The following is a 27,085-nucleotide window of genomic DNA, read 5'->3' as shown; positions in this document are numbered from 1 at the left end:
ATCATCCCAAACTGAAAGTCTGTACTCATTAAACAATAACTCATCTCCCTCAGCCTGTGGCAGCCACCATTCTATTTTCTGTCTCTATAAATTTGGCTACTTTAGGTACTTTTTATTTAAGTGGAATCATACAGTGTTTGTCCTTTTGTGTCTCCTGACATGTATTTTTGCATATGTATGTTAAGCCTAAATAATATCTACCTTCTGACGACATCTTGTGTGAGAGAATCACTTAGGATGGTCCTCGGCACAGAGTTTGCCTTCAACAGTTCGTTTCATTTAATCTGATTTATTCAGGAAGCGTGCGAGGACACTGACTTGGGGCCCAGGAAACAGTGTGCGCTTGCGCTCTGTGCCCTGTAGAGGGCGGACAAGAGCTTCGGCCCGACCCGAGCAGAGATCTCGCGAGACTGTCAGATGTGTGGCGTGAGACGTGGGAGGGAGGGTGTGCTCCCGCGAGAACTCTGCCTTTCGGCCCGTGGCTTGTGTTGGGCAGTGCCTCGTCCTCGGAAGGTCCCCTCGGGTCGCCCGGAGCGGCACTTAGAGTTGGTAAGAACCGGAATGGCCGGCGAGGCGGGCGCGCCTCCTCCGGCTCTCACGCTGCGGGCTGGTCTGAGGCGCCGGGACGGCTGCGCTCTGGGCCTGGGCCTGCCCTTCCTGGCCGGCCTTTGCCTCGACCCGCCCGGCCCGGGGGTCACCTCCTCCTGCCTGCCCGCCGGCCGGGCCGTCCTGCGCTCCCCGGCCTTCGACACTGTACCCGGGGCGCCCCTTCTGCCTGCTGCCTTCCCCGGCCCCGGGCGCGACAGCTCCAGGCTTTTGCTCGCCCTCGCCAGGGTCTCTTGGGGCCCGTGTTCCAGAACGGGCCCAGAGCGCAGCCCTTCCTAACCTGTTGGGTGGAAACGCGAGGAAGATCAATCTTTTCGGCCCTGTATGGGCCAACACAGCGTTACTGACCGTCTCATGTCATTCTCCCAACAACCCCGAGAGGTGGCTTGATTATCTCCTTTTCACAGATGACAAGAGCCAGGCTTGCTCATTCCTTGATGCATTCCACCAACCATCATTTATTCAGTTCAGGGTGTTGAGGATATAGCCATGAAAAAAATGGGCGCAGTCCTTGTTTTCATGGAACTAAATTCTTGTGGCAGGGACAACAAAAACCGTCTAGTCTTCCTGCCGTGGGATAGAACATGGGATGATGGGATCAGGAATGGCTCAAGTCAGAGTGCTAGAGGTCATCTCACCGTAAAGGCAGAGCTTTTTTCCATGCTGTTTTCTGTTGTTTTCGAATCAGCGTAAGATTCACCATAGCATAACTGTTTCCACCACCCACTTGGTAATTTGGAAATATGGTTGTAGGGATTCTTGAGTTACTTCCTGGGGTGAGGATGGGGCAGGTAATCATAGTTGGCTCATTTCTGCACTGGAGTCCTAGTGTGACATTTCTGAATTTTAAAAAACATCAGACCCTTTGAGGAATCAGACACTTTACCCTGATGCTACAGTGGAGGTGGGGGTGGGGTGCAGGTATCTTGTGACTTAGGCAAGTTACTTGGTGTGCTCTTTCAAAGGTTTGCTAGCTTGCAGATTTAAGTAAGTGAGATAATATATGTAAAGTCTAGCACAGTAACATTTCTTACATTTTATTTCTCCTTCCCCTTCTTCTATGGAATCTTTTTGTCCTTGGGTCCCTAGGGAAAGTCCTAGAGTTCTAGAGTTTTATGATATTTTGTGTCTAAATAAACTTCTACAATCACATTATTACTTTTGGGCAAACAGGTATTTCAAAAGTGGAAAAGCCTGGTGAGCTATGTAAGGAAAGGAAGATGTGATTCTCAAAGGGGGAGAAGATATTTTAGAATTACATAGGACTCCCCACCCTACCCCCATTTTATTAAATCAGCTTAGCTGTGCCAGAATCTCGGGAACCTGTGTAGGAACTTCATGAAACTGCACAGGATATTCTGATACATATCCCTCCCACCATCCAGCAGCCTCTTGGCTAGTGTTTTATAATAATTTCCCTTGTAGAGTAAATGTTAGCATACTGGAAGACATTCAGAGCCAGTCATTGCTGCTGATGGATTTTTAACTCTCCAGGCTCTTGTTTCAAGGAATTTGTATTTTCTGCTTAGTTTTTGGTGAATCAATGGCACAAATTCTCCTCTAGATGGCAAGTTTACAGTTGTGTCCTCAGGGACTAATGCAGTACATGTCAGCTTAGGCACTCGATAAATATTTGTTGAATGAATACATAAAATCCTAATACCTAAATGATCCTTTCAATGTACATTGTGTGGCTGGGGACTTTAGACCCAGACCTGGGATTAAATGTTGGTTCTTCTGCTTGGGAGCTTGTAACTGTAGGTAATATATTTAACCTTGTCAAGACTTGGTTTCTTTATTTTTAAAATTGTGATGATAATATGTACCTTCAAGGTTTATGAGAACTAAATGAGATAATGTGTAAAAAAAAAAAAAGTATTGGCACATGGATGTATTAAATACTTATTGAATTCATTCTTTCAACAAATATTGAACACCTGCTATATAACAGTAAACAAAAAGAGTTCTTACCTGTGTGGAGCTTACCTTCTAGTGTGTGTTCAGAAAATAAATGGTTTCTACATGTCTGACTGTGATAAGTACAATGGAGAAAACTAAAATATGTTAAGGATGCGTGTGGAAGGAAGACTTATATAGGATAGTGAGGAATGGCCTCACTGAGAAGGTGACCTTTGAACAGTCACCCTAAGGAAGTGAAGGAGTGGGCAGGAGGCTATCTGGAGGAAAGTGCGAGAGCCCTGAGACGAGCCCTGAGACGAAGCCTCCTTGGTATGCCGGAGGAGCAGCAGAGAGGAGAAGAGTAGATGAGGCGGGGAGGAGTGGGCAACAGTCATAGAGTTCTGCAGGAGCACTGGAGAGAGATGATGGTGACTTATTAAATTGATGAACTACATATTAAATATTTCCCTTATTATCATACCCCAGTCTCTGACCAAAAGTAATAAAAATAGCTAATAGTTATATAGCTCTTACTATGTGTCGGGCACTATTCTGAGTGTTCATGCCACTGGTTCAGAGAGCGCTGTCTGAGCCATTACTGAACTGAGTGTATCTGTATACCTACCAGGTAGGTTGCAAGTCTAAAGAGTCTATAATAAGGGACCAACGAGTATGTGTGTATTGGGTTAAGTTCAGTTTTATGAAGGAGCTGTAGATGTTTGTGGCATTTTTATTTCTCTTCCTGCTACTTTTTAGCCCTCTTAAAATTTTTGTCCATGGTTTTCATTTTGGCTTTGTTTTCATTGTAGATGTGTCTAAATACATTGTTTCAACATAGAAGGCAGAGACAATGCTGGTGGCCTAGGCTGATAGGGGGGCCACGTTGACCACTTTTCCTCCAGTGTTAATAGTGTTTTTGGGCCCGCCTGGTGGTGCAAGTGGTTAAGTGCGCGTGCTCCGCTGCGGTGGCCCGGGGTTCACTGGTTCGGATCCCAGGCGCGCACCGACGCACTGCTTGTCAAGTTATGCTGTGGTGGCATTCCATATAAAGTGGAGGAAGATAGGCGTGGATGTTAGCCCAGGGCCAGTCTTCCTCAGCAAAAAAGAGGAGGATTGGCAGATGTTAGCTCAGGGCTGATCTTCCTCACAAAAAAATAAATAAAGTGAATTTATCCCCCCCCCCCCCCCCGCAAAATAGTGTTTTCTCTGCTTGTCAGTTAGAGAAGCTGCCATATATAGTCCTTCTCAGCTTGTCTTCTTTTTGCTTGTTAAATCATAATATTACAGTCATAATTTATAAACTTCCCAACTAGCTTACAATACCTGAAATCCTGGCATATCATTTTTACTCTTTGAATTATATAGATTCACTAGCAAGTGAACAAAATAGTTATTTTGAGGGTGCTCTTTTTACTTCTGACGTGAATGATTCATTCTAACTCTCTCAGCCATTCTTGTCCCAAGGCATCATCCCTGATTTTGCTTGGCTCGATTATGCAGAGGAATCCAGATGTTCCTCTTTGAGGCTAGGAGTATGTTTGGGAGCACTTTTGAGCTTAATATTCCTCTTATTCACTATTGCCTTGAGTGTTCTACAAATGTGACAGTTTGGTTCAGTGAAGGAGTAAATAACTGACAAAGTAGGTTAAAAGGGTTTTGCTTGTCAGTTTGATCATAGATAAGAAGTTAAGTCTTTTAATACTTGAACAATTACAGATTTCATAAGAACATAATCTTGGGTATATTTTGAGTTTTATTTTGGCATTATTGCTAGTCCCCCAGGCTTTAGAGGAGGGAAGATATTTTATCACTTGTTTATTTCTGTAGAGAAGACCACAGGATGTTTACCATATAAAAGCAGGGATAAAATGGTATTATTACTGTAATGGTAGATAAATAACATGTTTTCCTATCCTTGACTGTATTATGGCGAGAAGTTTCAAGCTGAAGATAGGGCACGGCCCCAGTTCTGAAAGCCTACCAAACTTCTGCAATGTCAGCTGTGAATTTCTGTGGTACTGCAAAATCTGAGAAAAAAATCCAGAGTTGGCAGTAAATACATTTAATGTTTCCCCTTTAACTCACAAACCTGCTGGTGCTTGTGAATCTGTATAGCTGAGCTTTGACGGGTCTGGCATCAGGAAAGACGCTTTATCTCAGGGCCTGTCCTGGAATCATGGTTTCGGTGGCAATACACTTGCCAGTTTTGTCTTGTTTGAAAGAAAACTAAAAGTAATAGTTATGCTAGAAACATTTCCACCTCTGAACCTTCCTGAATTAATGCAGGCCTTAGAGGGACATCAAGTTGATTATCTATGTTTAACGCAGAACTATACCATACTTATTGTGGCTGGTCTGAACTTGAGCATTCATTTATCATTTATTAATTCATCCATTTATCAAACATGTATTAAGCCTCTGTTGAGTGTGGGCCACAGCATTGCACAAGTCCAGGGACACCATTCTCTTTACGTCAATTCAGTAGAGCACATTGAATGTGAAGGGGCTGCTAATGCCAAGATACCGATACCAGAGTGTCTGGTCAGCATCAGGGTGTACAAAGCCGAATAAGACATGGTCCCTTCTCTTGGGAAGCTCTCAGGTTGAGGAGGCAGACTTGTAACAATAAGGGTGACGTGTTACAGGAGTCATGATTGAAACCTGTACAGATTACAGTAGGCCCAGAGGAGGCAGCAGCTAACTCTGTTGGCCAAAACTATTGAGGAGTGGCATGCTTGGTCAGGAAAGGCTTAGTAGTGGTGGTGACTTGAGCATACTCGGAAAAGTGCGCAGGTAGGGAGAAGGGAAGGAACTGTCATGCTGGCAGAGAGAGCTGGGAGAGACAAGTTGGACAAGGTGAACCAGCCTGGACTATTCATGGAACAGCTATCCAGCAGATCACGGTGTGGGGGCTGCTTTGGGAAGATAGCAGCAGAGTCAGGCTGAAGTTAGAAAATAGAGAATTTTATTGCCTTTATAAGAAATTTGGACTTTATCCTGTAGGTAAGTGGGGAGCCATTGGAGAGTGATAGTTTATGTTCTCTTTAGAAGAGATGATCTACTAGGAATGGATGGTTCTCTTGTTTTGAGACAGCATAGAAATCCTGAAGCAGGAGAGAGGTAAAACGCTTTATGAATTTTTCCCCTTTGGAACCTAAACATTTTATAAACATGCAAGGGCAAATAATGAAGCTTAAGAGAGTAAAAAGGGGCCAGCCCCGTGGCTTAGCGGTTAAGTGCGCGCGCTCGGCTGCTGGCGGCCCGGGCTCGGATCCCGGGCGTGCACCAACGCACCGCTTCTCCGGCCATGCTGAGGCTGCGTCCCACATACAGCAGCTAGAAGGATGTGCAACTATGGCATACAACTATCTACTGGGGCTTTGGGGGGAAAAAAAAAGGAGGAGGATTGGCAATAGATGTTAGCTCAGAGCCAGTCTTCCTCAGCAAAAAAAACAGGAGGATTGGCATGCATGTTAGCTCAGGGCTGATCTTCCTCAGAAAAAAAAATAAGTAAATAAAAAATAAGAGAGTAAAAAGGTGTCTGCAAAGTGGTCTGAATGCAGAATTCTTCTAGATTTTTCCCTATCCAGTCTTTTTATGTTTATGTAATATTTAATAAATCACATAATTATAGTAACAACTAAAGCTGGCATAAGCTGACAGAATAAACACTGACTCTCACGAACTGTGTAACTCAGTGGGAATTCAAGTGAGGGAGAGCTGGAGCATTTAGTGTGCTGAGGCATTGGTCAGGGTCTTTCAGAGAGGACATAGAGACCACTGGTTATGTAGGTGAAAAACAAAAACCTAACAAAGTAGGTCAACAAAGTTTCTACTATATTTACATTGTGACTGTTTTATAAAGAGAGATAAAAGTTCTTGATGAAAGTTCTTGACATCAGTTATATTTTAATAGACTGAGAATTCCTTCTTTCTAGCCATTGACAAAGTACAAAGGGCCATAAAATTTTAACTTTCCTCATTCAGAGGTAGGTATAGTTTTTTTTTTATATCTTCACAAAATGTATTATCCAAGAAGGTATTTTGAATTGAGAGAAATTATTTTTTCATTATTTTTCGTACTGAATGTCTGAAATGGGATTCCAGAAGCTGTGTGCATCACAGGAAAAGCAGGTGCCTCCACAAACTGTTCATATGAAATCTGAGGGATGCTTAATGGAGGGTGATGGTCTTTAGTGTTCCCTTTGCTTTTTGTCATGTGGTTTTGCTTTACTCTTATTATTTACAAAAATAGCTTCATATGCATAGACAAGAGCAAGTATTTTACATTAAAAAGATTGAAATCCTGTCTAGATTTTGTCTTCTGGCCTGATTGGATATGCAGGCTATAAGGATTATTTTTGGAGAAAAGGGCACCAAATCAGAAGTACTATGAGCATGATAATCATCAGACAGGAAGTACTTATTGTGTGCCAGGCACTGTTCTACACATTTTACATATATTAATTCATATAATTCTCACTGAGTTGGGTCCATTATTATTGTCCCCATTTTACAGATAGGGAAGTGATTTGCCTAAGGTTGGCAGAGATTGGCTAAGTGACTTGCCTAAGGTTACACAGCATCTGCGTGGTAGAGCCAGGTTTTGTACCCAAACAGTCTAGCTCCAGAGTCCATCCGCTTAACTACTATGTATTACTGCCTCTCCAGTAGGGCTCTCATGTTCACTACTACCTAGAATGGTTTTTGGCATCTGGTAGGTGCTCAGTCAACTTTTGTTGAATGAAAAGCATCCGTGACTGTTAAAGCAGCGCTGGACTGAGGCCGTATGGGAGTGAGTGTGTGTGTGTGTGTGTGAGAGAGAGAGAGAGACATAGAGACAGGGAGAGACAGGGGGTACAGGTAGAGGTGTGTCACAGAGGTGAGGAGATGTCCGAGAGCCTGAAACAGAAGTTGAGGGCTGAACTCCAGCTGGGCTGACAGTGGTAATCTCAGAGGGAGACATAAGCTGTTGGCCAGGAACATTCCAATAATAACTTGGTAAGCCTTCGGACTGCCCCACGTCTGTTATTTCTCTGTAGTGATTAGCAGCAAAATCCTTAAATCATAGACGTCTTGACGATTTGGGGCGCGGAGCGGGGTGGACACAGGTTAAGCGCTGGAGCAGGTGGGCCGATGAGAGGCTGGAGACGAGCGCCTGGCGCCTGTCAGCGCTGTTCGAGCTGGCTGCGCCGGGAGCGGCCTAGCCGGGATGGGGGCTCCCAGTCCAGGCGGCGTCGGAGCCACGCGCTCGCCTGGCGGGAGGTTGGGGTACCCCTGGTTGCCGGGAGGGCCGAGTGGCCGCCGGAGTGGGCGGAGCCTCCCGCCCCGCCCCTGCACCGACGTGCGCGCTCCCGTGCCCCTGTGGCTGCCGCCAGTCGCGCGGGCGAGAGGGCGCGGCCGGGGAGTTGGGGACTTTGCTCTCTCTGGTAGTGGATAAAGCTGCCTCCTGGTTGCCTGGCAGCTCGCGCCGCGGGGACCTGGCCTGCAAGGTACGTACGGCAGGCCAGGGCTGCAGCAGGAGACCTCGGGGTGGGCTCACCTGGCCGGGCCGGGCCATGAGCCCGCGGCCGGGGCTGAGCGCATGCGGCCTGGCGGTGACCGTGCTGGCTCGGAAGCCGAGAGGGAAAGCGCTCCCAGGGAGGACAGGACGGAGGCTTCGAAGGGCGACTGTGCTCCTAGAAGGTGTTGGGGAGCCTGGAAAGTCTCATGAGTCACTGTTGCTTTTGAACTAGAAAAGCTTTACTTGGCATTAGATGGTAATGACCAGTTTTGTGGTCAGTTTTCAGTCACTGCTTGGGAAAGTTGCTGTGCTGAGATTGATTGCTCACAGTTACAGGTATAAAGGTAGACAGATTCGAGCGCAGTAAGCTCTAAAGTGTTAATCTTAAAATATGCTATCATGAATTTATTATTACCTTATTTTGTTTCTCTTCAGGCATTAACCTTTGTTGGCGTGGTTTAAAAAAATTGTGGAGAATCAGATCCTGAGTTTCAGAAATTACTTATTTTAATAAAGAATTGAAAGTGGGCTAGGGCTAGGGTAAGATAGATATAACTTTTGAGTTAATGAATTGTGATATAAGAAACAACCTTTTTTTAACTGACTATAAGAAGAAAGAACGTGTGAAGTAAAGAAGAAATGTCTCAAGGTAAAATTGAACGTGGAAATTAATATTTTATAATTTACCATTTTTTTCCCTGAAAATTTGTACAAACGGTCTAATATATGTTGTCTCATCAAAGATAATCAAATTAGCAGTATTTCGAATTTAGTAATCCATAGAACATACACATATCCTGTGGGTCATTTTTTAAGGGATTGGGCTGCTAGCAATGATTCAAATACCAGGAAAATAAGTAAAAAGTAGACATAATTTTTTGGAGAAGAGGAGCAGGTGGGAAGGGGGACAAACAGAGCTGGAAAGTGCAGTTAGAGATAATCTGGTCTAAGCCTTCATTCAGACAGACAAATGGAAGTTGGGGTGGTGGTGATACAGATGTGCGATCAGAACCCAGGGCTCTTGCTCTTGTCTTTCGTACTTTGCACTAGTACTTGACAGTATTTTGATTATTCTGAGCCTATCATAACATGCAAGAGTATTACTTATTTTTGTTAGCATTATCCAAGGAGGAAGGTTTTGAAAAATTGTTGTAATTTTTTGAGGACTATGAAAATGTACTGAGAATCTTAATGAAAATTATTCCAATAGTAACCCATTGGAATGTTAATTTTAAACTTTAGCATTGGCAAATAATAATTTATGGGTGATAATACACTAAAGGAAGAACAAAGTGGTCAGAGGGAGAGAATCCAGGACTGGACTTTAGAAACTTTAGTTCTACATCCAAGTCTACCAGTGATAACTGTGGCCCTTTAGATGGGTCATTTAAACTATCTGGGCCTTTGTGGCTTCATCTGTAAAATGAGAGTAGTCTATTAAAGAGATGACAAGGGTTTTTCAACTTGAAATTGTGGTTTGTCAGTCATGAGAGGGTTGTAGCCCTTTGGAAATTTTATGGTTAAACTGTATGATAATGACTTAGCTTCATTTGTGGTTAGTTGCTCAATTTTGGTTCCATGATCTTCAGACTTCATAACTAGATTTGTGCAAAGCATTGTGCAAATCTGGCATATATAGTTTGTAGAACTCCTCATTGAGGAAAGCTTCAGGTTTTCCTGGAGCTTTATTTATTTGTTTGAGGGATGTGTGCATTTCTTCCTTTTGCCCCCTCCCCCAAAACCTAGGACAGGAATCCTAGAGGCAGGGGAGTTTTAGAAAGCACTTAAACTTTTAGCTTTGTCTCAAAAAATATACATTTAAGGCAATCCTTTTGAAGATGGTAGGGCAATAGTTTGGATTACAAAGGTGAAGATGAAAAGACATCTTTAATAGTCTTTCACTGATTTGAATTTTAGAATTAGAACTGATTTGGTGCAATCTTTTTACAGATAAGAAAACAGGCAAAAGTGTGCATACTTGGTACATATTGGAGGGTTTAGACTATTGAGTTTTTGCAGTAAAAACAGTTTGCCTTTTGCATGTTGTATACTGAAAGACTAGATGGGGAGCTAACATTTTTTAAAGTACCGCATTGAGGGGCAGGCCTGGTAGCGCAAGTGGTTGAGTGCGCGCGCTCCGCTGCTGCAGCCCGGGGTTCGCCGGTTTGTATCCGGCGGGCACCGATGCACTGCTTGGCAAGCCACGCTGTGGCGGCGTCCCATATAAAGTGGAGGAAGATGGGCATGGATGTTAGCCCAGGGCCAGTCTTCCTCAGGAAAAAGAGGAGGATTGGCAGATGTTAGCTCAGGGCCGATCTTCCTCACACACACAGACACACACACACAGACACACACACACACACACAAGTACCGCATCCTTACCCCTAAGTCTATGAGGTTGGTATTGTTATCTTCACTTATGAATTAATTAGAATGTTAGGTTCAAAAAGGGCAAATGATCCAAGGTCATAGCATTGATAAATGGTGAAATGATTCTAAGTCAGGGCCTCCTCACATCAAAGCCTTTTCTAGCTTCAGTGCTTCTTTCTGTAGTTGAAAGGTGGAGGTTCCTAAGGTCCCCATAGCTCAGCTAAACCCAACAACAACAACTGCAGCGTTAACAATACAGGGTGCAGGGGTTGGGTTAAGTGCTTACAGGCAGATAATGTCTCACTTTAACTTCACTGCAGCCATTTGTAGCTACTGTTATTGTCTCCGTTTTTGCAGAGGAAATTGAGGCGGAGAGAAGTAACTAGCTCATGGGTCTCAAGCTTGCAGAGGCAGCCAGAACTCCGGTTTGTCAGATCCCAGAGTAATCTCTTAACCATTGTGCTTGCTACACTGGCTTTCAAACCTAAAACAAATGGTGAATTATTGAAAATGGCCGTATGAACTAGTTACCCTGTACAAGTCTCTTTGGATGTCACCTTTCACAAAACTTATCTCCAGCTTCACCTCATTGTGGTTTGAGTTCACTCTTGTGGTAGACTTCTCGGTTTCAGCTCTGAGGGCTTCCTCCTCACTGCAGAACAAGGAGGCAAGCCTTTGCACAGCTCCTTTCTTGGGCTCTGGAAGCTGACTGCCCCACAGGGAGGAGGAGGGGCAGTGGCAAGGGCAGCAAAGGGACAAGCATCCTGGACTGGCCATAAAGAAATGAAATAGGTTTTCTTAGTGGCTCACGAATGGGCTCTGAAGACCTGTAGTCTGACAAGATGACTGTTTTGAAGGATAACACTCATTTTAATTTGAAAACGTGATAAATATATGGGGAAAAATCAGTTTGTAACTTTTAAATCTCATTTTACCTTCTGTCCATAGCTGATAAGGGGAAAATCCAGTTTGTGTAATTTGTCATATTTCTGTTCTTGTTAGGCAGTTGTGTGGTACTTGTGATTGAATTGAGAAGACTTACTTTAGGAATCTAGTAATATAGTCAGCACTTGAATACAGTATGCATTTGAATTTGTCTCCCATATGATCTAGAGCTCTGGAGTTTTTCACATTGTGAAGCAACATTTTAAGTTAATTTTGTTGCTTAAATTTTACACTATGCCAGGTGTTGTGGCATTCCACATGATTGGTGAGGACCTAAGAATGGGAAATTTGGCACGGGTGAAAGTTGGTTAATATGTTTGAAAGACAGCTAAACATGCCGTAAGTGCAAAGTGAAGCAACTTGTGGCAATGAGATGACACTCCAGCTCTCCAAATATGAGCCAGCATTTCACTCCTGTTATGCAGGTATTTTTCAAAGTTCCTGCAGTGTGCGCCAAGTGTACACGAATGCCTGTGCTTAAAACAGGGCGGCTTACAGTGTGGGGAAGGCAGCAAAGTAGCTGCAGCTGGTGTTTTGAGGGTTGAAAAAAATTTCCACAAGGGATTCCTGTCAAATCCCGTTAAGCAAGCCCTTCCTTTTTAGAGATCATTATGGAGAAACAAACTGAGGTAACAAAATAACAAGGGGAAGTTAGAAAGTTTCCTGAATCTTTCAGTTTCTTTCAGGAACTCTGTAGTTCCTGAATCTGAATCTTTTGCTGAGATGGTCAAAGGAAAGCTTCTTCCTCTCATCGCTTTATTTCTGAGGGTGGGGATCACGCTACTTTTGTCCCTTTCCAGCTTCTAGCTAGCCACCTGGCCCTAAACCTAGGCTTAAAGATGCAGTCCAGGCCAGAGTCCCCTTTGTCTCAGATGAGCAGTCAGCCGTTTGGAGGACTGGTAGCTTCTGTTCAGCGGGAAGCTGACTCCTCTGGGAAGATCGTTGCCTCCAAGACTGTTAGGAAGTTTTTGGATGTATTCCTCAAATGTCTCTTGTCAGTCCTTCTCCTCCCCTTTGGGTTATTCTGAACAAGTCTAATTCTTCTATTTGACAGGTCTCCAGATATTTGAGAATAGTAATCATGTCCTCCCAGAGACTTCTCTTATCTAGGCTAAACAGCCTCCCTTCCTGGAGAAATAGTTCACGGTTTTGAGGTCTCTTTCCCTTTTCTAAATGCCTCTTTCTTAAGTGTGTTGTTCAGAAGGAAATTTCAATTTTAGTGTAATAAACATGGAACAGATTAGTGCTGTGACAAATGCTATACCTTTGGTAAATGCAGTCAAATAGTGTCTAAGTTATTTTTCCCTGACACCCAGCACACTGCTAAGTCATATGGAGCTTACTTTCAGTTAAAAATCTCCATTCTTTTAAAAATATTTATTCTCTTCCACTTTGTCCTCCCTGATTCAAGTTCAAAACATTTACATTTTGTTTTATAATATTTAACAGCTATGTAGAGATTGTTTTAGAATCTGTTTCTGTCACACCTCATGTTATCTCCAACTTTAATGTCTGCCTTCTATGTTTTCATCCAAGTAATTAGGGAAAACAGTTGAGTAATTGGGGAAAACAGGGACATGTCTCTAAAAAATTTACAGATTGTCTTTAGTCTATTATCCTTTGAATACTTTGTAAGAAATAATCTTATGATTAATTTAGTTGTACTTCTGTTTAGCCCCTATTCACTTTGTCTACAAAGATAACATACAACCTCGTCTTAAATCTTACTGTCGTCGGGATATATTGTGTCCACAGCATTACATTGCCTGGCAAGCTTAGTAAAACTATCCGAGAAGGAAATAACTTTGGTGTCATAGGGCTTAGTGAAGTGAATCCATGCTGGGCTACAGTGATCACTGCTTTTTTTTTTTTTCTTTCTACCTGTTTAGAAACCACCTCTGATTCTAGATGTATCCAGAATAAACACCAAATTGTTCTTCCAGAGGCTTTTGTCAAGCTTTACTTCATTACTTTTCTGATACTCTTCTGTTGCAGTCTCATATCATTGTATCCTTGGTTATATGCTATTCTTTCCATTTCTGTTTCTTATCTCTCATAAACCTAAGCTTATTTAGAGAACCCTCTCAAGTTTTCCACACCAATTTCTGTAAGTACCTCCCTTATATCAGCATCCTATGCAATTATTTTATTAGATTTACATCCTTTTTTTGTGTGTGTGAGGAAGATCAGCCCTGAGCTAACAGCTGCCAGTCCTCCTCTTTTTGCTGAGGAAGACTGGCCCTGGGCTAACATCTGTGCCCATCTTCCTCCACTTTATATGGGACGCGGCCACAGCGTGGTTTGACAAGTGGTGCGTCGGTGCGCACCCAGGATCTGAACCGGCGAACCCCGGGCTGCCGCAGCAGAGCGCGCGCACTTAACTGCTTGCGCCACCCGGCTGGCCCTGGATTTACATTCTTGAGAGTTTCCTATCTATGAAACTATTCTTAAGTTCTTCCTAAATTAAAAAAAAAATTCCACCTAAAAAAGAAAAAACAAATTAAAAATTCCGTTCGCCTGGGGCCAGCCCAGTGGTGGAGTGGTTAAGTTTGTGAGCTCTGCTTCGGGGCCCGGGGTTCGTGGGTTCAGATCCCAGGTGCGGACCTACACACCACTCATCAAGCCATGCTGTGGTGGCATCCCACATACGGAATAGAGGAAGATTGGCACAGATGTTACCTCAGGGCCAATCTTCCTCACCAAAAAAAAAAAAAAAATTCCGTCCTCCCAATAAATTAGGTAAATTCCAGATCTAAACAATCTCTGTTGATCAAGTTATTGGATTGTAGGTTCTTTTCAAAGTAATTATGGATCCTTCTAGACCTTTTAGTCTTCACTCTAAATCTGTAAAACAAGCACACATGCCCCCTGTGACTCGATGTGTATTATAAATAGAACCTTACACTCTAGTGTTCTTTTAACTTTTGGAGGCTTTATGTCCTATCAATTTAGGAAAATTACTGCAATTTTTCAGAAATATCTGTTCACATGTAAAGTGTCACTAAAGTAGATGCATAGAATTTTATAGCAGGAACACAGTGGTGGGTGGAGAAGAGGAGGCAATGTTTATTAAGAGTATACTGTGTGTCAGGTCCTATGTTGGAAGTAATCTAGTTAGTAACGGGGAGCTGGTTGGAATAATCATTTGGGGGATAATTGAAAGGTGCTTTTGGTTGTAATTATGGTGCAATTCAGATTGTTCTTCTTTTTCTTTTAAAGGAACAATGAGCAGAATGAGTACCTCACAGGACCAGAGTGGCTGCTCCGGTAATAGAGAACCCCTTTTGAGGTGTTGTGATGCACGGAGGGACTTGGAGCTTGCTATTGGTGGAGTTCTCCGAGCTGAACAGCAAATTAAAGATAACTTGCGAGAGGTGTGACTCGTGCTTTTCTCTCCTCTTGTCTGGACTCTTAGCACAAGGCTGATTAGGGCATGGCCAAGGGCTTGGCTTCTCAGTGCCAACCAAAAAGTTTCACCCAATGCCTTGAGTGGTCTGCTTGAAATGTTGGTGCCTTTGATTCCAAAGGGAAATAAAGCAGATGTTAACAGAGTCTGGAAAACCTTGTACTACTTTAGAGAATTCAGTTCAACATGCATTTTTGATTGTTCCTCTGTGTGGTCCCTGTGCCACGCACTGCCATCAATAAAACAACAAAATGAGTGAGCAGCATGCTGCTCAGCTGTATCCTTGATGCATACAAGGTGGCACTTCAGCATGTCCCCTAGCATCTTTTAACGTGGCGGTGGCATGGTTTTCGTGGTGGCATGGTTCTGTAAATGACTTTTTCTGTTAGAGCAAGGCAGAATGAAATCTGTACGTTCCATTGGCCTAATAGTATTCTGTTGGTGAGTGGTGACGAAGTATTACGTGACTTTGAAATACAACTTTATTATACAGAAAAATGTGTTTTAAAATATAATTAATTGTTTATGTGGAATCTCATGGATAATTTATAGCTGTTTTGATTTTTTTTCTTTGGTTTTCTTTGATTTTTTATATTTATCCTCCTTTTGAATTATTATTTATGCTTCCAGAAACATTTATTTTATAATTTTACTTAAACTGTCTACCCTACTGATCTTCTGGCTGTTGACATGTAGTGGCACATCTCTTTACTAAATTGGCCTACTGTAAATGGATTTCTCATTTGTAGGGTGAGAAAAGAGAAAAGGACTAGCTATTAAGCTAACACTGTCTTATTTAATAACACTGATAAATTCGTAAAGCTATAGGTTTTCAAATTATATGGAAAACTGAGGGGGATCAGTATCATGTGACCTATCCTTGTATTTTCTCTTGATTACTTTAGGATACCCCAAATAAACCCAATCCTCTTACGAGGAGGGGTATTGAAGGAGGATTTTAGAGCTTAGCTATGCCTTCATGGCTGGAATTCTTAAACTGGGTCCAGGGGGCTTTGGGACACTAAACCAAAAGAATTTGTGACCCCCAAAAGTTTAAGAACCTCATTGTTCTGTGGGAAACACCATTCTTTGGGCTTATAACACTAGTGAAATTACATGTGTGTGTTTCCTAGGTCAAAGCTCAGATTCATAGCTGCATAAGCCGCCACCTGGAATGCCTTCGAAGCCGTGAGGTGTGGCTTTATGAACAGGTAGATCTCATCTATCAGCTTAAGGAGGAGACACTTCAGCAGCAGGCCCAACAGCTCTACTGGGTAAGGTGGCTGCAAAGCTATAATTCCTTTGAGCATGGTTTCTGGTTTCCAGAGAATGTCTTCCTATAATGCAGCATTAATATAGATGAGATAAAAGTTGAATCTCAAATGGTCTTTGCTGTTTGCTAACTTGGATACAGTTGGTTCCTTTAGTATCATTGTGGCTAGATTGTTTCATTTTTCTTACAGTTACTGGGTCAGTTCAACTGTCTTATTCATCAGCTGGAGTGTACCCAAAACAAAGATCTAGCCAATCAAGTTTCTGTGTGCCTGGAGAGGTAAAGACCCTTTTTGCTTGTTTTGACTTTTGGCTCTTTGACTTTGGTGTATTAAAAAACATCAGTTTTGTAACTTATTGCGTCTGTTGGATTTAACTTGACGTTTCTGTTCCTGTGATAAGATCATCCTTCTTTATATATTTAATATACTTGGTGGTGCATGGTTAAGTCACTGCCTTTGGTTGAGTTTCTTAGAAAAGTATAATCATTTCAGATTACTCATAATTTGGCTTTTGTTTTAGATGAAGGTAAAACAGACGGTCCTTAAAAATAGCCAGGCTTTGTTTATTTTTTCCTCCAGACTGGGTAGTTTGACCCTCAAACCTGAAGATTCGACTGTCCTACTCTTTGAAACAGACACAACTGCTCTGCGCCAGGCCATCACCACATTTGGGTCCCTCAAGACCATCGTGAGTAATGTTGATCTGAGATGGTTCATAGTGCGCTTCTCAGGTCTTTGCCCTCACAGTTGGTCTTAAAAACATCACATTTTTACTATGAATAGTGTTTTCTTGAGAATTTGATAAGCTTCAGAAATTTCATATTCTGATTAAGGTGATAGAGCATTAGGCTGCTAGTTCTTGGAATGTGATATTGACTCATTGGTAGTCTCTAGAATTCATCTTGTATCTCTTTAAATATCTTTGACATATTTCTTATAAAATTTATGGCTTGAATGGTCTTTTTTTTTCTTTTTTTGTGAGGAAGATCAGCGCTGAGCTAACATCTGTCGCCAATCCTCCTCTTTTTGCTGAGGAAGATTGGCCCTGGGCTAACATCTGTGCCCATCTTCCTCCACTTTATATGGGATGCTGCCAGAGCATGGCTTGACAAGTGGTGCGTCTGTGCGTGCCTGGGATCCGAACCCCGGGCTGCTGCAGTGGAGCGTGCACACTTAACCGCTATGCCACGGGGCCGGTCCCAGTGGCTTGAATGGTCTTTAATATAAAGAATGAAACATGGTCTCATTTGGGTTTTGTGAAAAGTAGTAATGCTACCAATTCTGGTGAAGATTCCTTAAATGATGATATTTATGTAGTAGATAGAGAACTCTCAGATTTGATAACTACTTCGTAGGTCATTGAATTTGGTGTAAAGAATATTTATGCTAGGGAAATAGTAATGCTCTGCTTAATACTTTTGAAATTTAGGAATTACAATTTCACTTTTTTGGTGTGAAAGCATAACATTAATAACATGATTAATTTGCCTTTATTTTATAGCAAATTCCTGAGCACCTGATGGTTCATGCTGGTTCATCAAATATTGGGCCCTTCCTGGAGAAAAAAGGCTATATCCCATTGCCAGAGCAGGTAAAATGTCATTTTGTTTCTGGTAACTGAGTTATTAACTTGGCTTATATTTCTTTTTGGATTTTGACTAAATCACTTTTTTTTTTTGCTATCTTTTATTTGTAAAAAGGTAAAATTTGTAAAGTGGTAATGAGTTAGTGTATGCAATTAAATACTTCCCTTGAGAGTGAATGTCAGATAGAAATTGAGAGGTTTTATAGGTGTTCAGTAAGAGAGAAAGTAATTATCAATTAGTTCTTAAGAAATTATCATTAGCTCTCTGATTAGTTTAGTTCTATCTTGGGGATCTTTCTCTTTATAATTCGTAGACATGATTTACTTCTAAAGGCAGTGTGAATATAGGATCCTCCATGTTTTGAGTTGGGAACAACTCTGGATATCAGCTATACTCCTTGTTTTATGTTTGTGAAAATGGAGGCTTAGGCAAGCCAATATTAGAGAACTTGGGTCTCCTGCTTTTCTGGTGAACTTTCTACTGCATTTGACATTACCTTGTTAAGCAGCAAAGTATTATGTGATTAGCAGAAGTCAGTATCCAGCACCACAGCTGTCCCTCTCAGCGAATGGCTCCTTGGAAGCAAACCTGCCAGAGGTCATCAGTCTCCTTACATACCCAGCACCAACCTCCAGGACTGGCTTACCCAAAAGCAGACCGTGGAGAATAGTCAGGTCTGTTGCTGCCTTTATTATTTCTGAGGTAGACGTAGTAGTGGATGGAGTTAGTTACTACTAATCGATAGTTTTTAGTTCTAGTCTGGAAACATATTTTTAATAACTTTTTATTACTATAGTGACACCTCTTCACTATAGATAGAAAATTTAGAAAACAAAGAACCGTAGAAAGAAATACAAACCCATAATCCGGGGCCGGCCCAGGGGCGTAGCAGTTCAGTTCACACGCTCTGCTTCAGAGGTCTGGGGTTCGCAGGTTCAGATCCCCTTGCCGACCTATGCACTGCTTGTCAAGCCATGCTGTGGCAGCGTCCCATATAAAGTAGATGAAGATGGGCACAGATGTTAGCCCAGGGCCAATCTTCCTCAGCAAAAGAGGAGTATTGGCAACAGATGTTAACTCAGAGCTAATCTTCCTCAAAAAAAAAAAAGGGAACAAACCCATAATCCCAACATGCAGAGACAAACACTACCGTTTTTGTTTATATACTTCATTTTCTATGCATACATAAACTTTAAAAAAATCATTCTGTAAATCCTGTTTTGGTTAGCAGATTTTTTTTTCACCAATAGAGCATGAATATATTTCTCCGTCATTTAATTTCTTCCATAAAATCCTTAATAGTATATAATATTTCATTGATTGGCTGTAACTTAGACTCCAGTTTTTCTGGATATAAACAGAGTTCCTTCAAACATCCAGGAGCTAATTATTTGTGTACATTCTTGATTAGTTCCTTAGAAGTAAATTCCTAGAAATTGCATTCCTAGGTTACAATTCTGCACAGCCTTTAAGACTTTTGATATATATTGCCAACTTGGCTTTGCAGGAAGTTGATAACCAGTCTATATTCCCACCAGCAGAAGATTGGGGTACCTGCTTCCTTGAAACTTCTCTAATAGAGGTGGTCACAAGTTTCTTTTTTTCTCTGAATTTGACACAAAATAATGTTTACTTAGATTACTAAGGAGGCTGACTGTTTTTCATGTTTATTAGCCTTCTTTGATGACTTGCCTAATCATATCCTTTGCTTATTTTTGTCTTCTTTATTCATAAAAACATATATAGAACTACTAACCTCTTTTCTATCAAAAATGCTACAAATGCTTTCTCCTAGTTTGTCTTTAATGTTTTTCAGTTTGTTTAAAACTGCAAAAAATTAAATCTTTCATGTATGCAAATATATATTTTAATATCTCAACAGAGAAAACCCTTGTTTCTTGGCTTTGTATACTTAAATTTAGAAACATTGGTTAGTGCAGTAATATGCAAATAGAACTTTTATCATTGAATCTCAAAGCAGTCATAATGTTCTGGTGAACTGATATTGTGTATTTCTTGAGTAGACTTCTGCCAGAGCCTGCAATTTCTTCAGTAATGTCTGGGGCAACCTAAAGGGCTTGGAAAACTGGCTCCACAAGAGTCAGCAACAAGAAGTTCCTGAAAAACCAAGTTACCAGAAGTGTAACAGCTATTCTACCACTAGTTCTTACTCCACTGAGATTGAAAAGGTTGGTGATCTAGAGCTTCTTGATCAAGATGAGATGGACCTTTCTGATTGGCTGGTGACTCCCCAGGAATCCCATAAGCTAGAGAAGTCCAGGAATGACAGCTGTGAAACCAGTGAGAAGTTTAAGCTCTTGTTCCAGGTGTTCCAGGAGTCCTATAGTGTGAATGATTGGCTTGTCAAGCCCGATTCCTGTACCCGTTGTCAGGGCAACCAGCCCAGAGGTGTGGAGATTGAAAACCTGGGCAATTTGAAGTGCCTGAATGACCACTTGGAGGCCAAGAAACCCTTGTCCACCCCCAGCATGATTACTGAGGATTGGCTTGTCCAGAACTGTCAGGACCCATATAAAGTAGAGGAAGTATGCAAAGCCAATGAGCCCTGTACAAGCTTTGCAGAGTGTGTGTGTGATGAAAATTGTGAGAAGGAAGCTTTGTGTAAATGGCTTCTGAAGAAAGAAGGAAAGGATAAAAATGGTATGCCTGTGGAACCAAAACCTGAGCCTGAGAAGCATATACATTCCCTGAATATGTGGCTCTGTCCTTCCAGAAAAGAGGCAACAGAACAAGCTAAGGTACCAAAAGCAATGGCTCCTTCTAGAATTGCTGATTCCTTCCAAGTCATAAGGAACAGTCCCTTGTCAGAGTGGCTCATCACACCCTCATGCAAAGAAGGATATCCCAAGGAAGTGCCTAGTACCGAGGACAGAGCTGGCAAACAAAATCTTATGAGCACCGTGGCCACTTCTTGGTGTCCCTTTAACACAGCTGACTGGGTCTTGCCAGGAAAGAAGACAGGAAACCTCAGCCAGTTATCCTCAGGAGAAGACAAGTGGCTACTTCGAAAGAAGGCCAAGGTGAGCACAGACATCAAAATAGCACCATTTGAAATATATTTAATAAATTTTTACTTTCTTAATCCCAAGCCTAGCAAATGGGCCACATCCTTAACTATATGTTAAATTTGGCTTAAGTATTAGTTTTGATGCCATGTTAGAAACAGAATGGAGGATTTGTGATTATTTAGACTGCAAGTTTTGTGTATTTTCCAGGCCCCTAACCCCCATCCTGCAGGAAAGAAAAAAACCCTAGCCTGTTTTATTGCTATTTATCGAAAAGATCAGGGGTAGAGAAAACAATGGTAACCTTTGCTCTTGATTATTAATACAGTGAGAATGGCCCACATTTAAATTATTCTTCATAGACATTACATTATTTGGGAGATGAGTTAAGTTGGTTTCCTGACTCCTAGTTGTCACGCAACCCACCCTTTTTGTCTTGCAGGAAGTATTACTTAATTCACCCCTACAGGAGGAATGTAACTTTCCCCCAGACCGTTATGGCCTTCCAGCAGTTTGTGATCTCTTTGCCTGTATGCAGCTTAAAGTTGATAAAGAAAAGTGGTTGTATCGAACTCCTCTACAGGTGGGTATATGCCACTAGTGTCAATATTACAGATTTTAGCTGCTTATAAATGTTTTGTCTTATATATCAATTCATACTTTGACCACTGAACCATATTCACATTAATGATATGTGTATTAGGCAAGTGAGGGTGGGAGAGAGGGAGATCATAAATATTTCATGTATTTCACTTGAACTTGCTTTATGAAATAACTAAGACATACTTGAAAATGACCTTTTCTAGATGATGTAGCTGTCAGGGGTATTTTCAGAGCCTGTGTGGATTCTAATAGCTTATTGAGAAATGAGTCAGAGCTTTAAGGTGGGGAAAAATTTGCTTTTATCCTACAGTGAAGTGACTTTTTAATCTGTTGGCTTGTCTTTACAGATGTGAAGGAATGGAGTACCATTGTCAAGCAACTTTTCTGCAGATTATCACATCCATGAGCCGAGTGACTGTGGCTTGCTAAATCTTTATGTTTCTGGGTCTGACCAGTCAGCTTAGTTCCTTTCCTGCCTAATTTTGAACTAGTGAAGAGAAATAAGTCATCAAATTATGAGTTACTCTGTAAAAGAAAAAGGCTGTTGATTGATGCTGAGGTGATTCAGTTCCTTCTTACAGAAGTATTAACTTAATTCACCCCTATGCTAGAAACATGGCATCTTTGTGGATAGGTCTTTTTCATAAGCCTCCATGGCTCCTTAGATTGGGTTGTTACTAGAAGTACATTAAGACACTGTAGTTTAAAAAATGAAATAGTTCTTTAATCAAGGTATGTTGAGGTATTCTAAAGCTAGTTAACTTCCCTAACCTTTTGACTGCCCTTTAGATGCTTCCCTTGCTGTGGGTTTCCTTCCATTAGTGGTAGAAATAATGATTCTTCTGTTTAATTAATATATATTTCATATGAATAATTAACCTTGCCAATATAGTGATTTTTTTCTTACCAAATGTGTATAACAATCTTGGCAGTTTTGAAATGAATTATAAAACATTTTAGCCTACACGTTAGATTCTACATTAGTTTTCTTCTTTTGAAAGAAATTCGGCTAGTGCACATTTTGTCTTGATTCCCTTCTCTAAATGTTATTGAAGTATCTAGTGAGCTCCTTTAAGAAGGGCTCTGTATTGCTTCAAGACTATATTCAGGGTAGTTGTAGCCTCTTTCAAACTATTCTGAAGAACTACAGGCACAAGAGCCCCAGTGCCAACTAATTAAAGAGCAAAAGGCAAGACATGTTGGAAATGTAGTACTTGAAATATTCACTAGCCTAAGGGTTACTGGTGCATCCTGTGTAAAGGGAAGCTGAGCTTCACACCTGGTGCTTTCAACTAGGAATAAATGAAACGTCCTCTCACTGCACGCATAGTATATCTGTACCTCTAAAAGTATAATGCAGTGACGTTTTAGTGAACAGGCCATTTTGAACACTTGTGCCTTGGGGTGTTTATTGAAGCTTTATGGAAACTATTGATGTTTTCTCAATATCCTTAAAGTCATGTCCATGCTTTAAAGTTTCTCTGTAGGAGAGAAATGGGATTTATAGTTTTTAAATTCTCTGCGATATCTTAGCTGCTTTCCAGGCTTTTACACTTATATTAAGCCACTTGACTTGCCTGTGTTATTGGAAATAACTTTCAAAGTCTGTGATATGGTCCTCTAGAAAGCCCTTTTGGGGAAACTTCAGAATCTGTGTCCTTGCCATGCAGCTTCATTAGAATTCTTGAACCACAGCTGAAAAGAGCCTCCTATTATTTTTTAGTACCCTGATACCATTTAGAACTTTAATAAAGGTGGTGGTAAAAACTTAAGGAGCCTTTCCATTATCTTAGGTCGCAGGAAACTTTATAGTTTTTGAGGCTTAACACCACTTGTAGTCCTAAATTTAATCACTATGCTAATGAGTATGTAAAACATTCTTTTGCATTGATGCATTTTGTACCTCCCTCCATTAAAAGCATAACAGCCATAGTTGTCGTGTGTATTTGTAGAACTACCTTGTCACAAAATGTTCTATCATATAAATGTGATAACCGTTGGTCAGGAGTACAGCTCAAACAACTGGAACATAAAATGTTTTTATGTTCACTTAAAATATCAATTTCATGAATCTAAAATTAGCAAAGAATAGGTATCACTACTGACTTCCATTTTCAGTCTTTCTGCCAACTCTTCACATCTACTCCTTTTAATTTTTAATCTGCTCTGTTGCAAATGAAATATATTTTTTTTTTCAACTAGAGAACCTCAGCTAAGGATCAGTGCTTTTCTGCCAAATTCCTTCTTTTACTAGATGCATCCAAAAAGGTCCTAACTTACTTTTTCCAATCATAATAAGCACCAGTTGCTTAATATACTACTCTAATGGAATAATGGTTAATCTGAAATAAATAAATATCTTGAGGTTGTTCAGTGTCAACTCCACTGGAGAAAAATCTTATCCTAGCTGTTAATGCCATCAGTAGCCCTTCATTTCAACACAAGCACGAAAACATGTTTTAGCCTAGTTGGGGCAGAAAAAAATGCCAAGAAGAACTCACTTTTTACCCAGAAAGATGCCTCTAATGGAGATGCCCACTATGTTTACATTCGAGTATGACTTTGGTTCTATTTCACCCTTTATTGCGAATACAGGGCAATATTACACTTTCGAATCATTAAATGAACAAACGTGGTGATATAGTATAGATGACAAGCTTGGCCTGAATTATGGGAGTAAGTGATTTTCCAGTCCAGGGGGTAGGAGAACAGGTGCAAGATCTTCTTCAAAGGAGAAGAGAACCACATTACTCAGCCACCAAAGGGTTTTGGCTTCAACTCATTAATGGCTGGAAGCAGTGCCAATCCTGGTCAACCATCCATGATCTTCATCACAGCAAACTGGAATCCCCAACTTTTCAAACTAATTGTAGGTAGAAGAGAGAATAACTCGACACTGACTTATAAATTGATCTGGATAACTACTAAAGTGTCCTCTAGTCACAAGTTGGCAAAATCTTCAGAGTGACTGTTGGAGCAAGGAGCCTTTCATGTGCTCCCAGTTATTATATAGAGCATAGAGGCTGGTAAGTGTTAGTCCTGTTAGACCACCTCGTGCTACCCCTCGAAGACCACCTGGGGGGGGAGAGAGAAAAAAAATAAACAGCCTTGCATTGCATAATGTTCTAGCATCAAAGGGTTAAATAAGAGTAACATAAAATTGAGACACACCATTCATGTTTATAAATATTCCATCCCAAACAACAGAATACAAGTTTTAAAAGTAATATAAGAAACCAAGACTGAAGTTTGAGAAATTCTTTAAATCACTTGTTTAATATATATATTTTCATATTCACAACGTTTTTTGTCTTTTAATTTCACAATCTGTACCTAAGATCACCATCATTAATAATTTCTTGATTTTTCTCAATCTGACTTGTTCCTACAACACTTTTGGACAAGATCTTATGCTTCTTATTATTTAAAGTCCCAACCAAATCAATAATTTCCTGCTAGTCATATAGTTTATAACTACACTGGCACTGTCAACTGATTTAAAGCTGTAATGTAAACAAGGTGACACCCTCTTTGAAAACAGTATTAACAGCCTTTGGACTCTGGACAGGTCCTCTAAATATTACCTTTGAAGACTCAAGAAGTAGTAGTGATAAGTGGCTATAACCAAGCTTTGAGTTAGGAGTTGATGAAGCATCAACTCCCTCGTCCCCCATTCCTACCCTGACGTGTCAGACAATCTACAACTAAGGAGCAAGGAGGCACTTAGCATCATCATACTAGTTGAAAAACATTCAATGATTAGACTTTGAACTATTTTTGCTTTACAACAATTTTTCATGTGGAAAGATATTAACAATACATATTGCATATGAAATGCAGAAACAAATGTTTCAGTTATCTGAAAATAGTCCCCAAGTCTAATAAGAGGAATGGAGGTACCAAAAGAAGCTTTAAAGAAATACTTGATGTTTTCTTACAGTTTCACAAACAAGTAGGGACCATAAACTTCAGGTAGCCTATACTGTACCTATGAAGTATTTGTTCCAAGTAATGTGTCAGGAAGGCAAAGGTGGAATCGACCTATGGTCCACTGGTTAACTTACTAGAGGCCCTTTAGCTATGAGCCAGTAAATTCTGTGAAATTCAGTGATGTTGCTGAGTATGAAGACTTCAGACCCACCATTTCTGCAATGAATGTCCTGCCAGATGGCTTCTGCTGATAGATTAAAGAGCCACTCCCTATAGGAGCCTCTCTAGTCTGAAGACTTCTGATAGCTGACCTGCTTGGGCTTCCACTGTGAAGTGCCCTAATTATCTCATTTAAACAGACCCAAGAGAAAGTGCCGACATAATCTATAAACAGCTGTCAAATATGTGGAAGGGGGATCAGAAACAAAAAAGAATGAAAGAAAATGAGAACTATCTCCTTGAAGTCCACATCATTTCTTTATATCATCTTGCCATATTTAGACTAGGCATGGCAGTTGAGTTTGCAACTGTATTCAGTGTGGTTGAAAAATTATAAAAGTAATATACACGCAACCTGTTAACTTACAACAATCTGCTCAGTTTAATAATGATCTACCTTGATTTGACCAGTAAGTCAATAAAGTGTAGGGTCTGAAAGTGAACTATAATTATACCAAATTCCTAAAATGGAAAAAATAAACTATGAAGCACGAAAGAGAAAAGGCTAAGCAACAGCATCACTACAGCTCAGTTATTAGACCTAAACTTTGAGTGTAAGGAGGGCTCTTTCAAGCAGGTTACAGTAATATACTACTACTCTAACTTCATTATGAATCAACACAAAGCAAAGCAAAAGCTAAGGTGGCCTTACTGCTGTTTATTCATAGAAAAATGACGGAGAGGAAGTAATCGAAAGCACAATAATTTTGCAGACGCTATTTCCTGGGACCAAACGTTCAACTTCAGACTAACTTCCCCTGGACCTTTAGTCGATTACAGATCCACAGGACTCAAGTCTGCCCGCTGGTTTGGAAATAGCTGCAAACTGTTCCAGTGGGCCCTTTGCTTTGAGTGTCCTAAGGACATGGTTTCTACTTGGCCCTTTTGGAAAGATTTTCACACTAGTTCTCAGCTATCAAATAACAAGCCGCCTTGGGCATAGGCACTAAAGGTAACATAATGAAACTGGGAACTATAAGGCTCTAAGTTCTTGGGGACATCAGTGGCATATTAAATGTCCCTTAAGAACAATTATCCCCCAGAAAGCTTTCTACTTTCTGACCAAAATGAAACTTAGTTCAAATCAATTAAGTAACCTTTTCTAGCCTTCAAAGAAAGTAATTTCCAGCAAGAAGACACCAAACATACGCAGTGTTTGCTTTACTAAGCATGGTTAATCCTGACTCAAGGGTCGTCTCTTATCACATACCAGCCATGTTTTAGTGTTAACTCTTTCCATTAATTCCAGGGTTTTCCAACTGGTTGATCTGTTAAAAGTTTGAGGGCCTTGGCTTTAGGCTTTCTGTAATCAAACAACTTCTGCCCAACTAAGTACAGGAAGTTGATTAGCAAATATACTTGCTTTGAAAACAGAGTAACCAAATAAGGCCAACGGTCAATCTCTAAAGCAAAACAAACATGAGACTTGTGTTTCACAGTTTCACCTTCTATCTTTTGGATCCTTACACAACTCTTCCAGAAAGGGCAAATATTACCTCTTCTAAACACGGGAAAATGAGGCCCAGAATATTTAAGTGCCTCGTTTGTGGGGTATAGAGCTGGTAAGTGGCAGAGCTAACACTGAAATGACCATTACTTTAGAGCAGGAATCAGCAGATTTTTCTTAAAATGGCCAAAAAGTAAACATTTTAGGCTTTGAAGGCCCAAAGGCTATTATGTAGGTACTTATATAACCATTTAAACTTAACTACTTAAAA

General features: G+C 40.9%; 2 protein-coding genes across 4 annotated transcripts in view; one reads left to right on the top strand and one right to left on the bottom strand.

Moving 5' to 3' along the window:
- The first annotated feature begins 451 nt into the window (after positions 1 to 451).
- On the top strand, positions 452 to 22,069 carry NCOA4 (nuclear receptor coactivator 4). Of its 3 annotated transcripts, none has more exons than XM_058542871.1 (10): positions 452 to 549; positions 14,543 to 14,697; positions 15,863 to 16,003; positions 16,193 to 16,281; positions 16,583 to 16,691; positions 17,505 to 17,594; positions 18,120 to 18,263; positions 19,614 to 20,630; positions 21,058 to 21,198; positions 21,566 to 22,069. In XM_058542871.1, exons 2-10 carry the CDS (start codon positions 14,548 to 14,550, stop codon positions 21,569 to 21,571), a joined length of 1,887 nt encoding a protein of 628 aa, XP_058398854.1. In that variant the 5' UTR covers positions 452 to 549; positions 14,543 to 14,547; the 3' UTR covers positions 21,572 to 22,069. The 3 variants fall into 3 exon arrangements, with proteins under 3 accessions (XP_058398854.1, XP_058398852.1, XP_058398853.1); XM_058542869.1 differs by having other exon boundaries at positions 18,117 to 18,263; XM_058542870.1 differs by lacking the exon at positions 452 to 549 and adding an exon at positions 7,929 to 7,997 and having other exon boundaries at positions 18,117 to 18,263.
- An 18-nt stretch (positions 22,070 to 22,087) lies between these two features.
- LOC131406956 (mitochondrial import inner membrane translocase subunit Tim23) overlaps positions 22,088 to 27,085 on the bottom strand; it is a 32,248-nt gene continuing 27,250 nt past the window's right edge. The window contains exon 7 of the mRNA XM_058542872.1: positions 22,088 to 24,293. Within this exon, the coding sequence (XP_058398855.1) occupies positions 24,178 to 24,293 (116 nt within the window). The 3' untranslated portion in view covers positions 22,088 to 24,177. The remainder of the gene's footprint in view (positions 24,294 to 27,085) is intronic.

Source organism: Diceros bicornis, chromosome 6, assembly GCF_020826845.1.
Source record: "Diceros bicornis minor isolate mBicDic1 chromosome 6, mDicBic1.mat.cur, whole genome shotgun sequence".
In the NCBI taxonomy this organism is placed as follows: Eukaryota; Metazoa; Chordata; class Mammalia; order Perissodactyla; family Rhinocerotidae; genus Diceros; species Diceros bicornis.
This window is presented reverse-complemented; position numbering and strand designations above follow the sequence as displayed.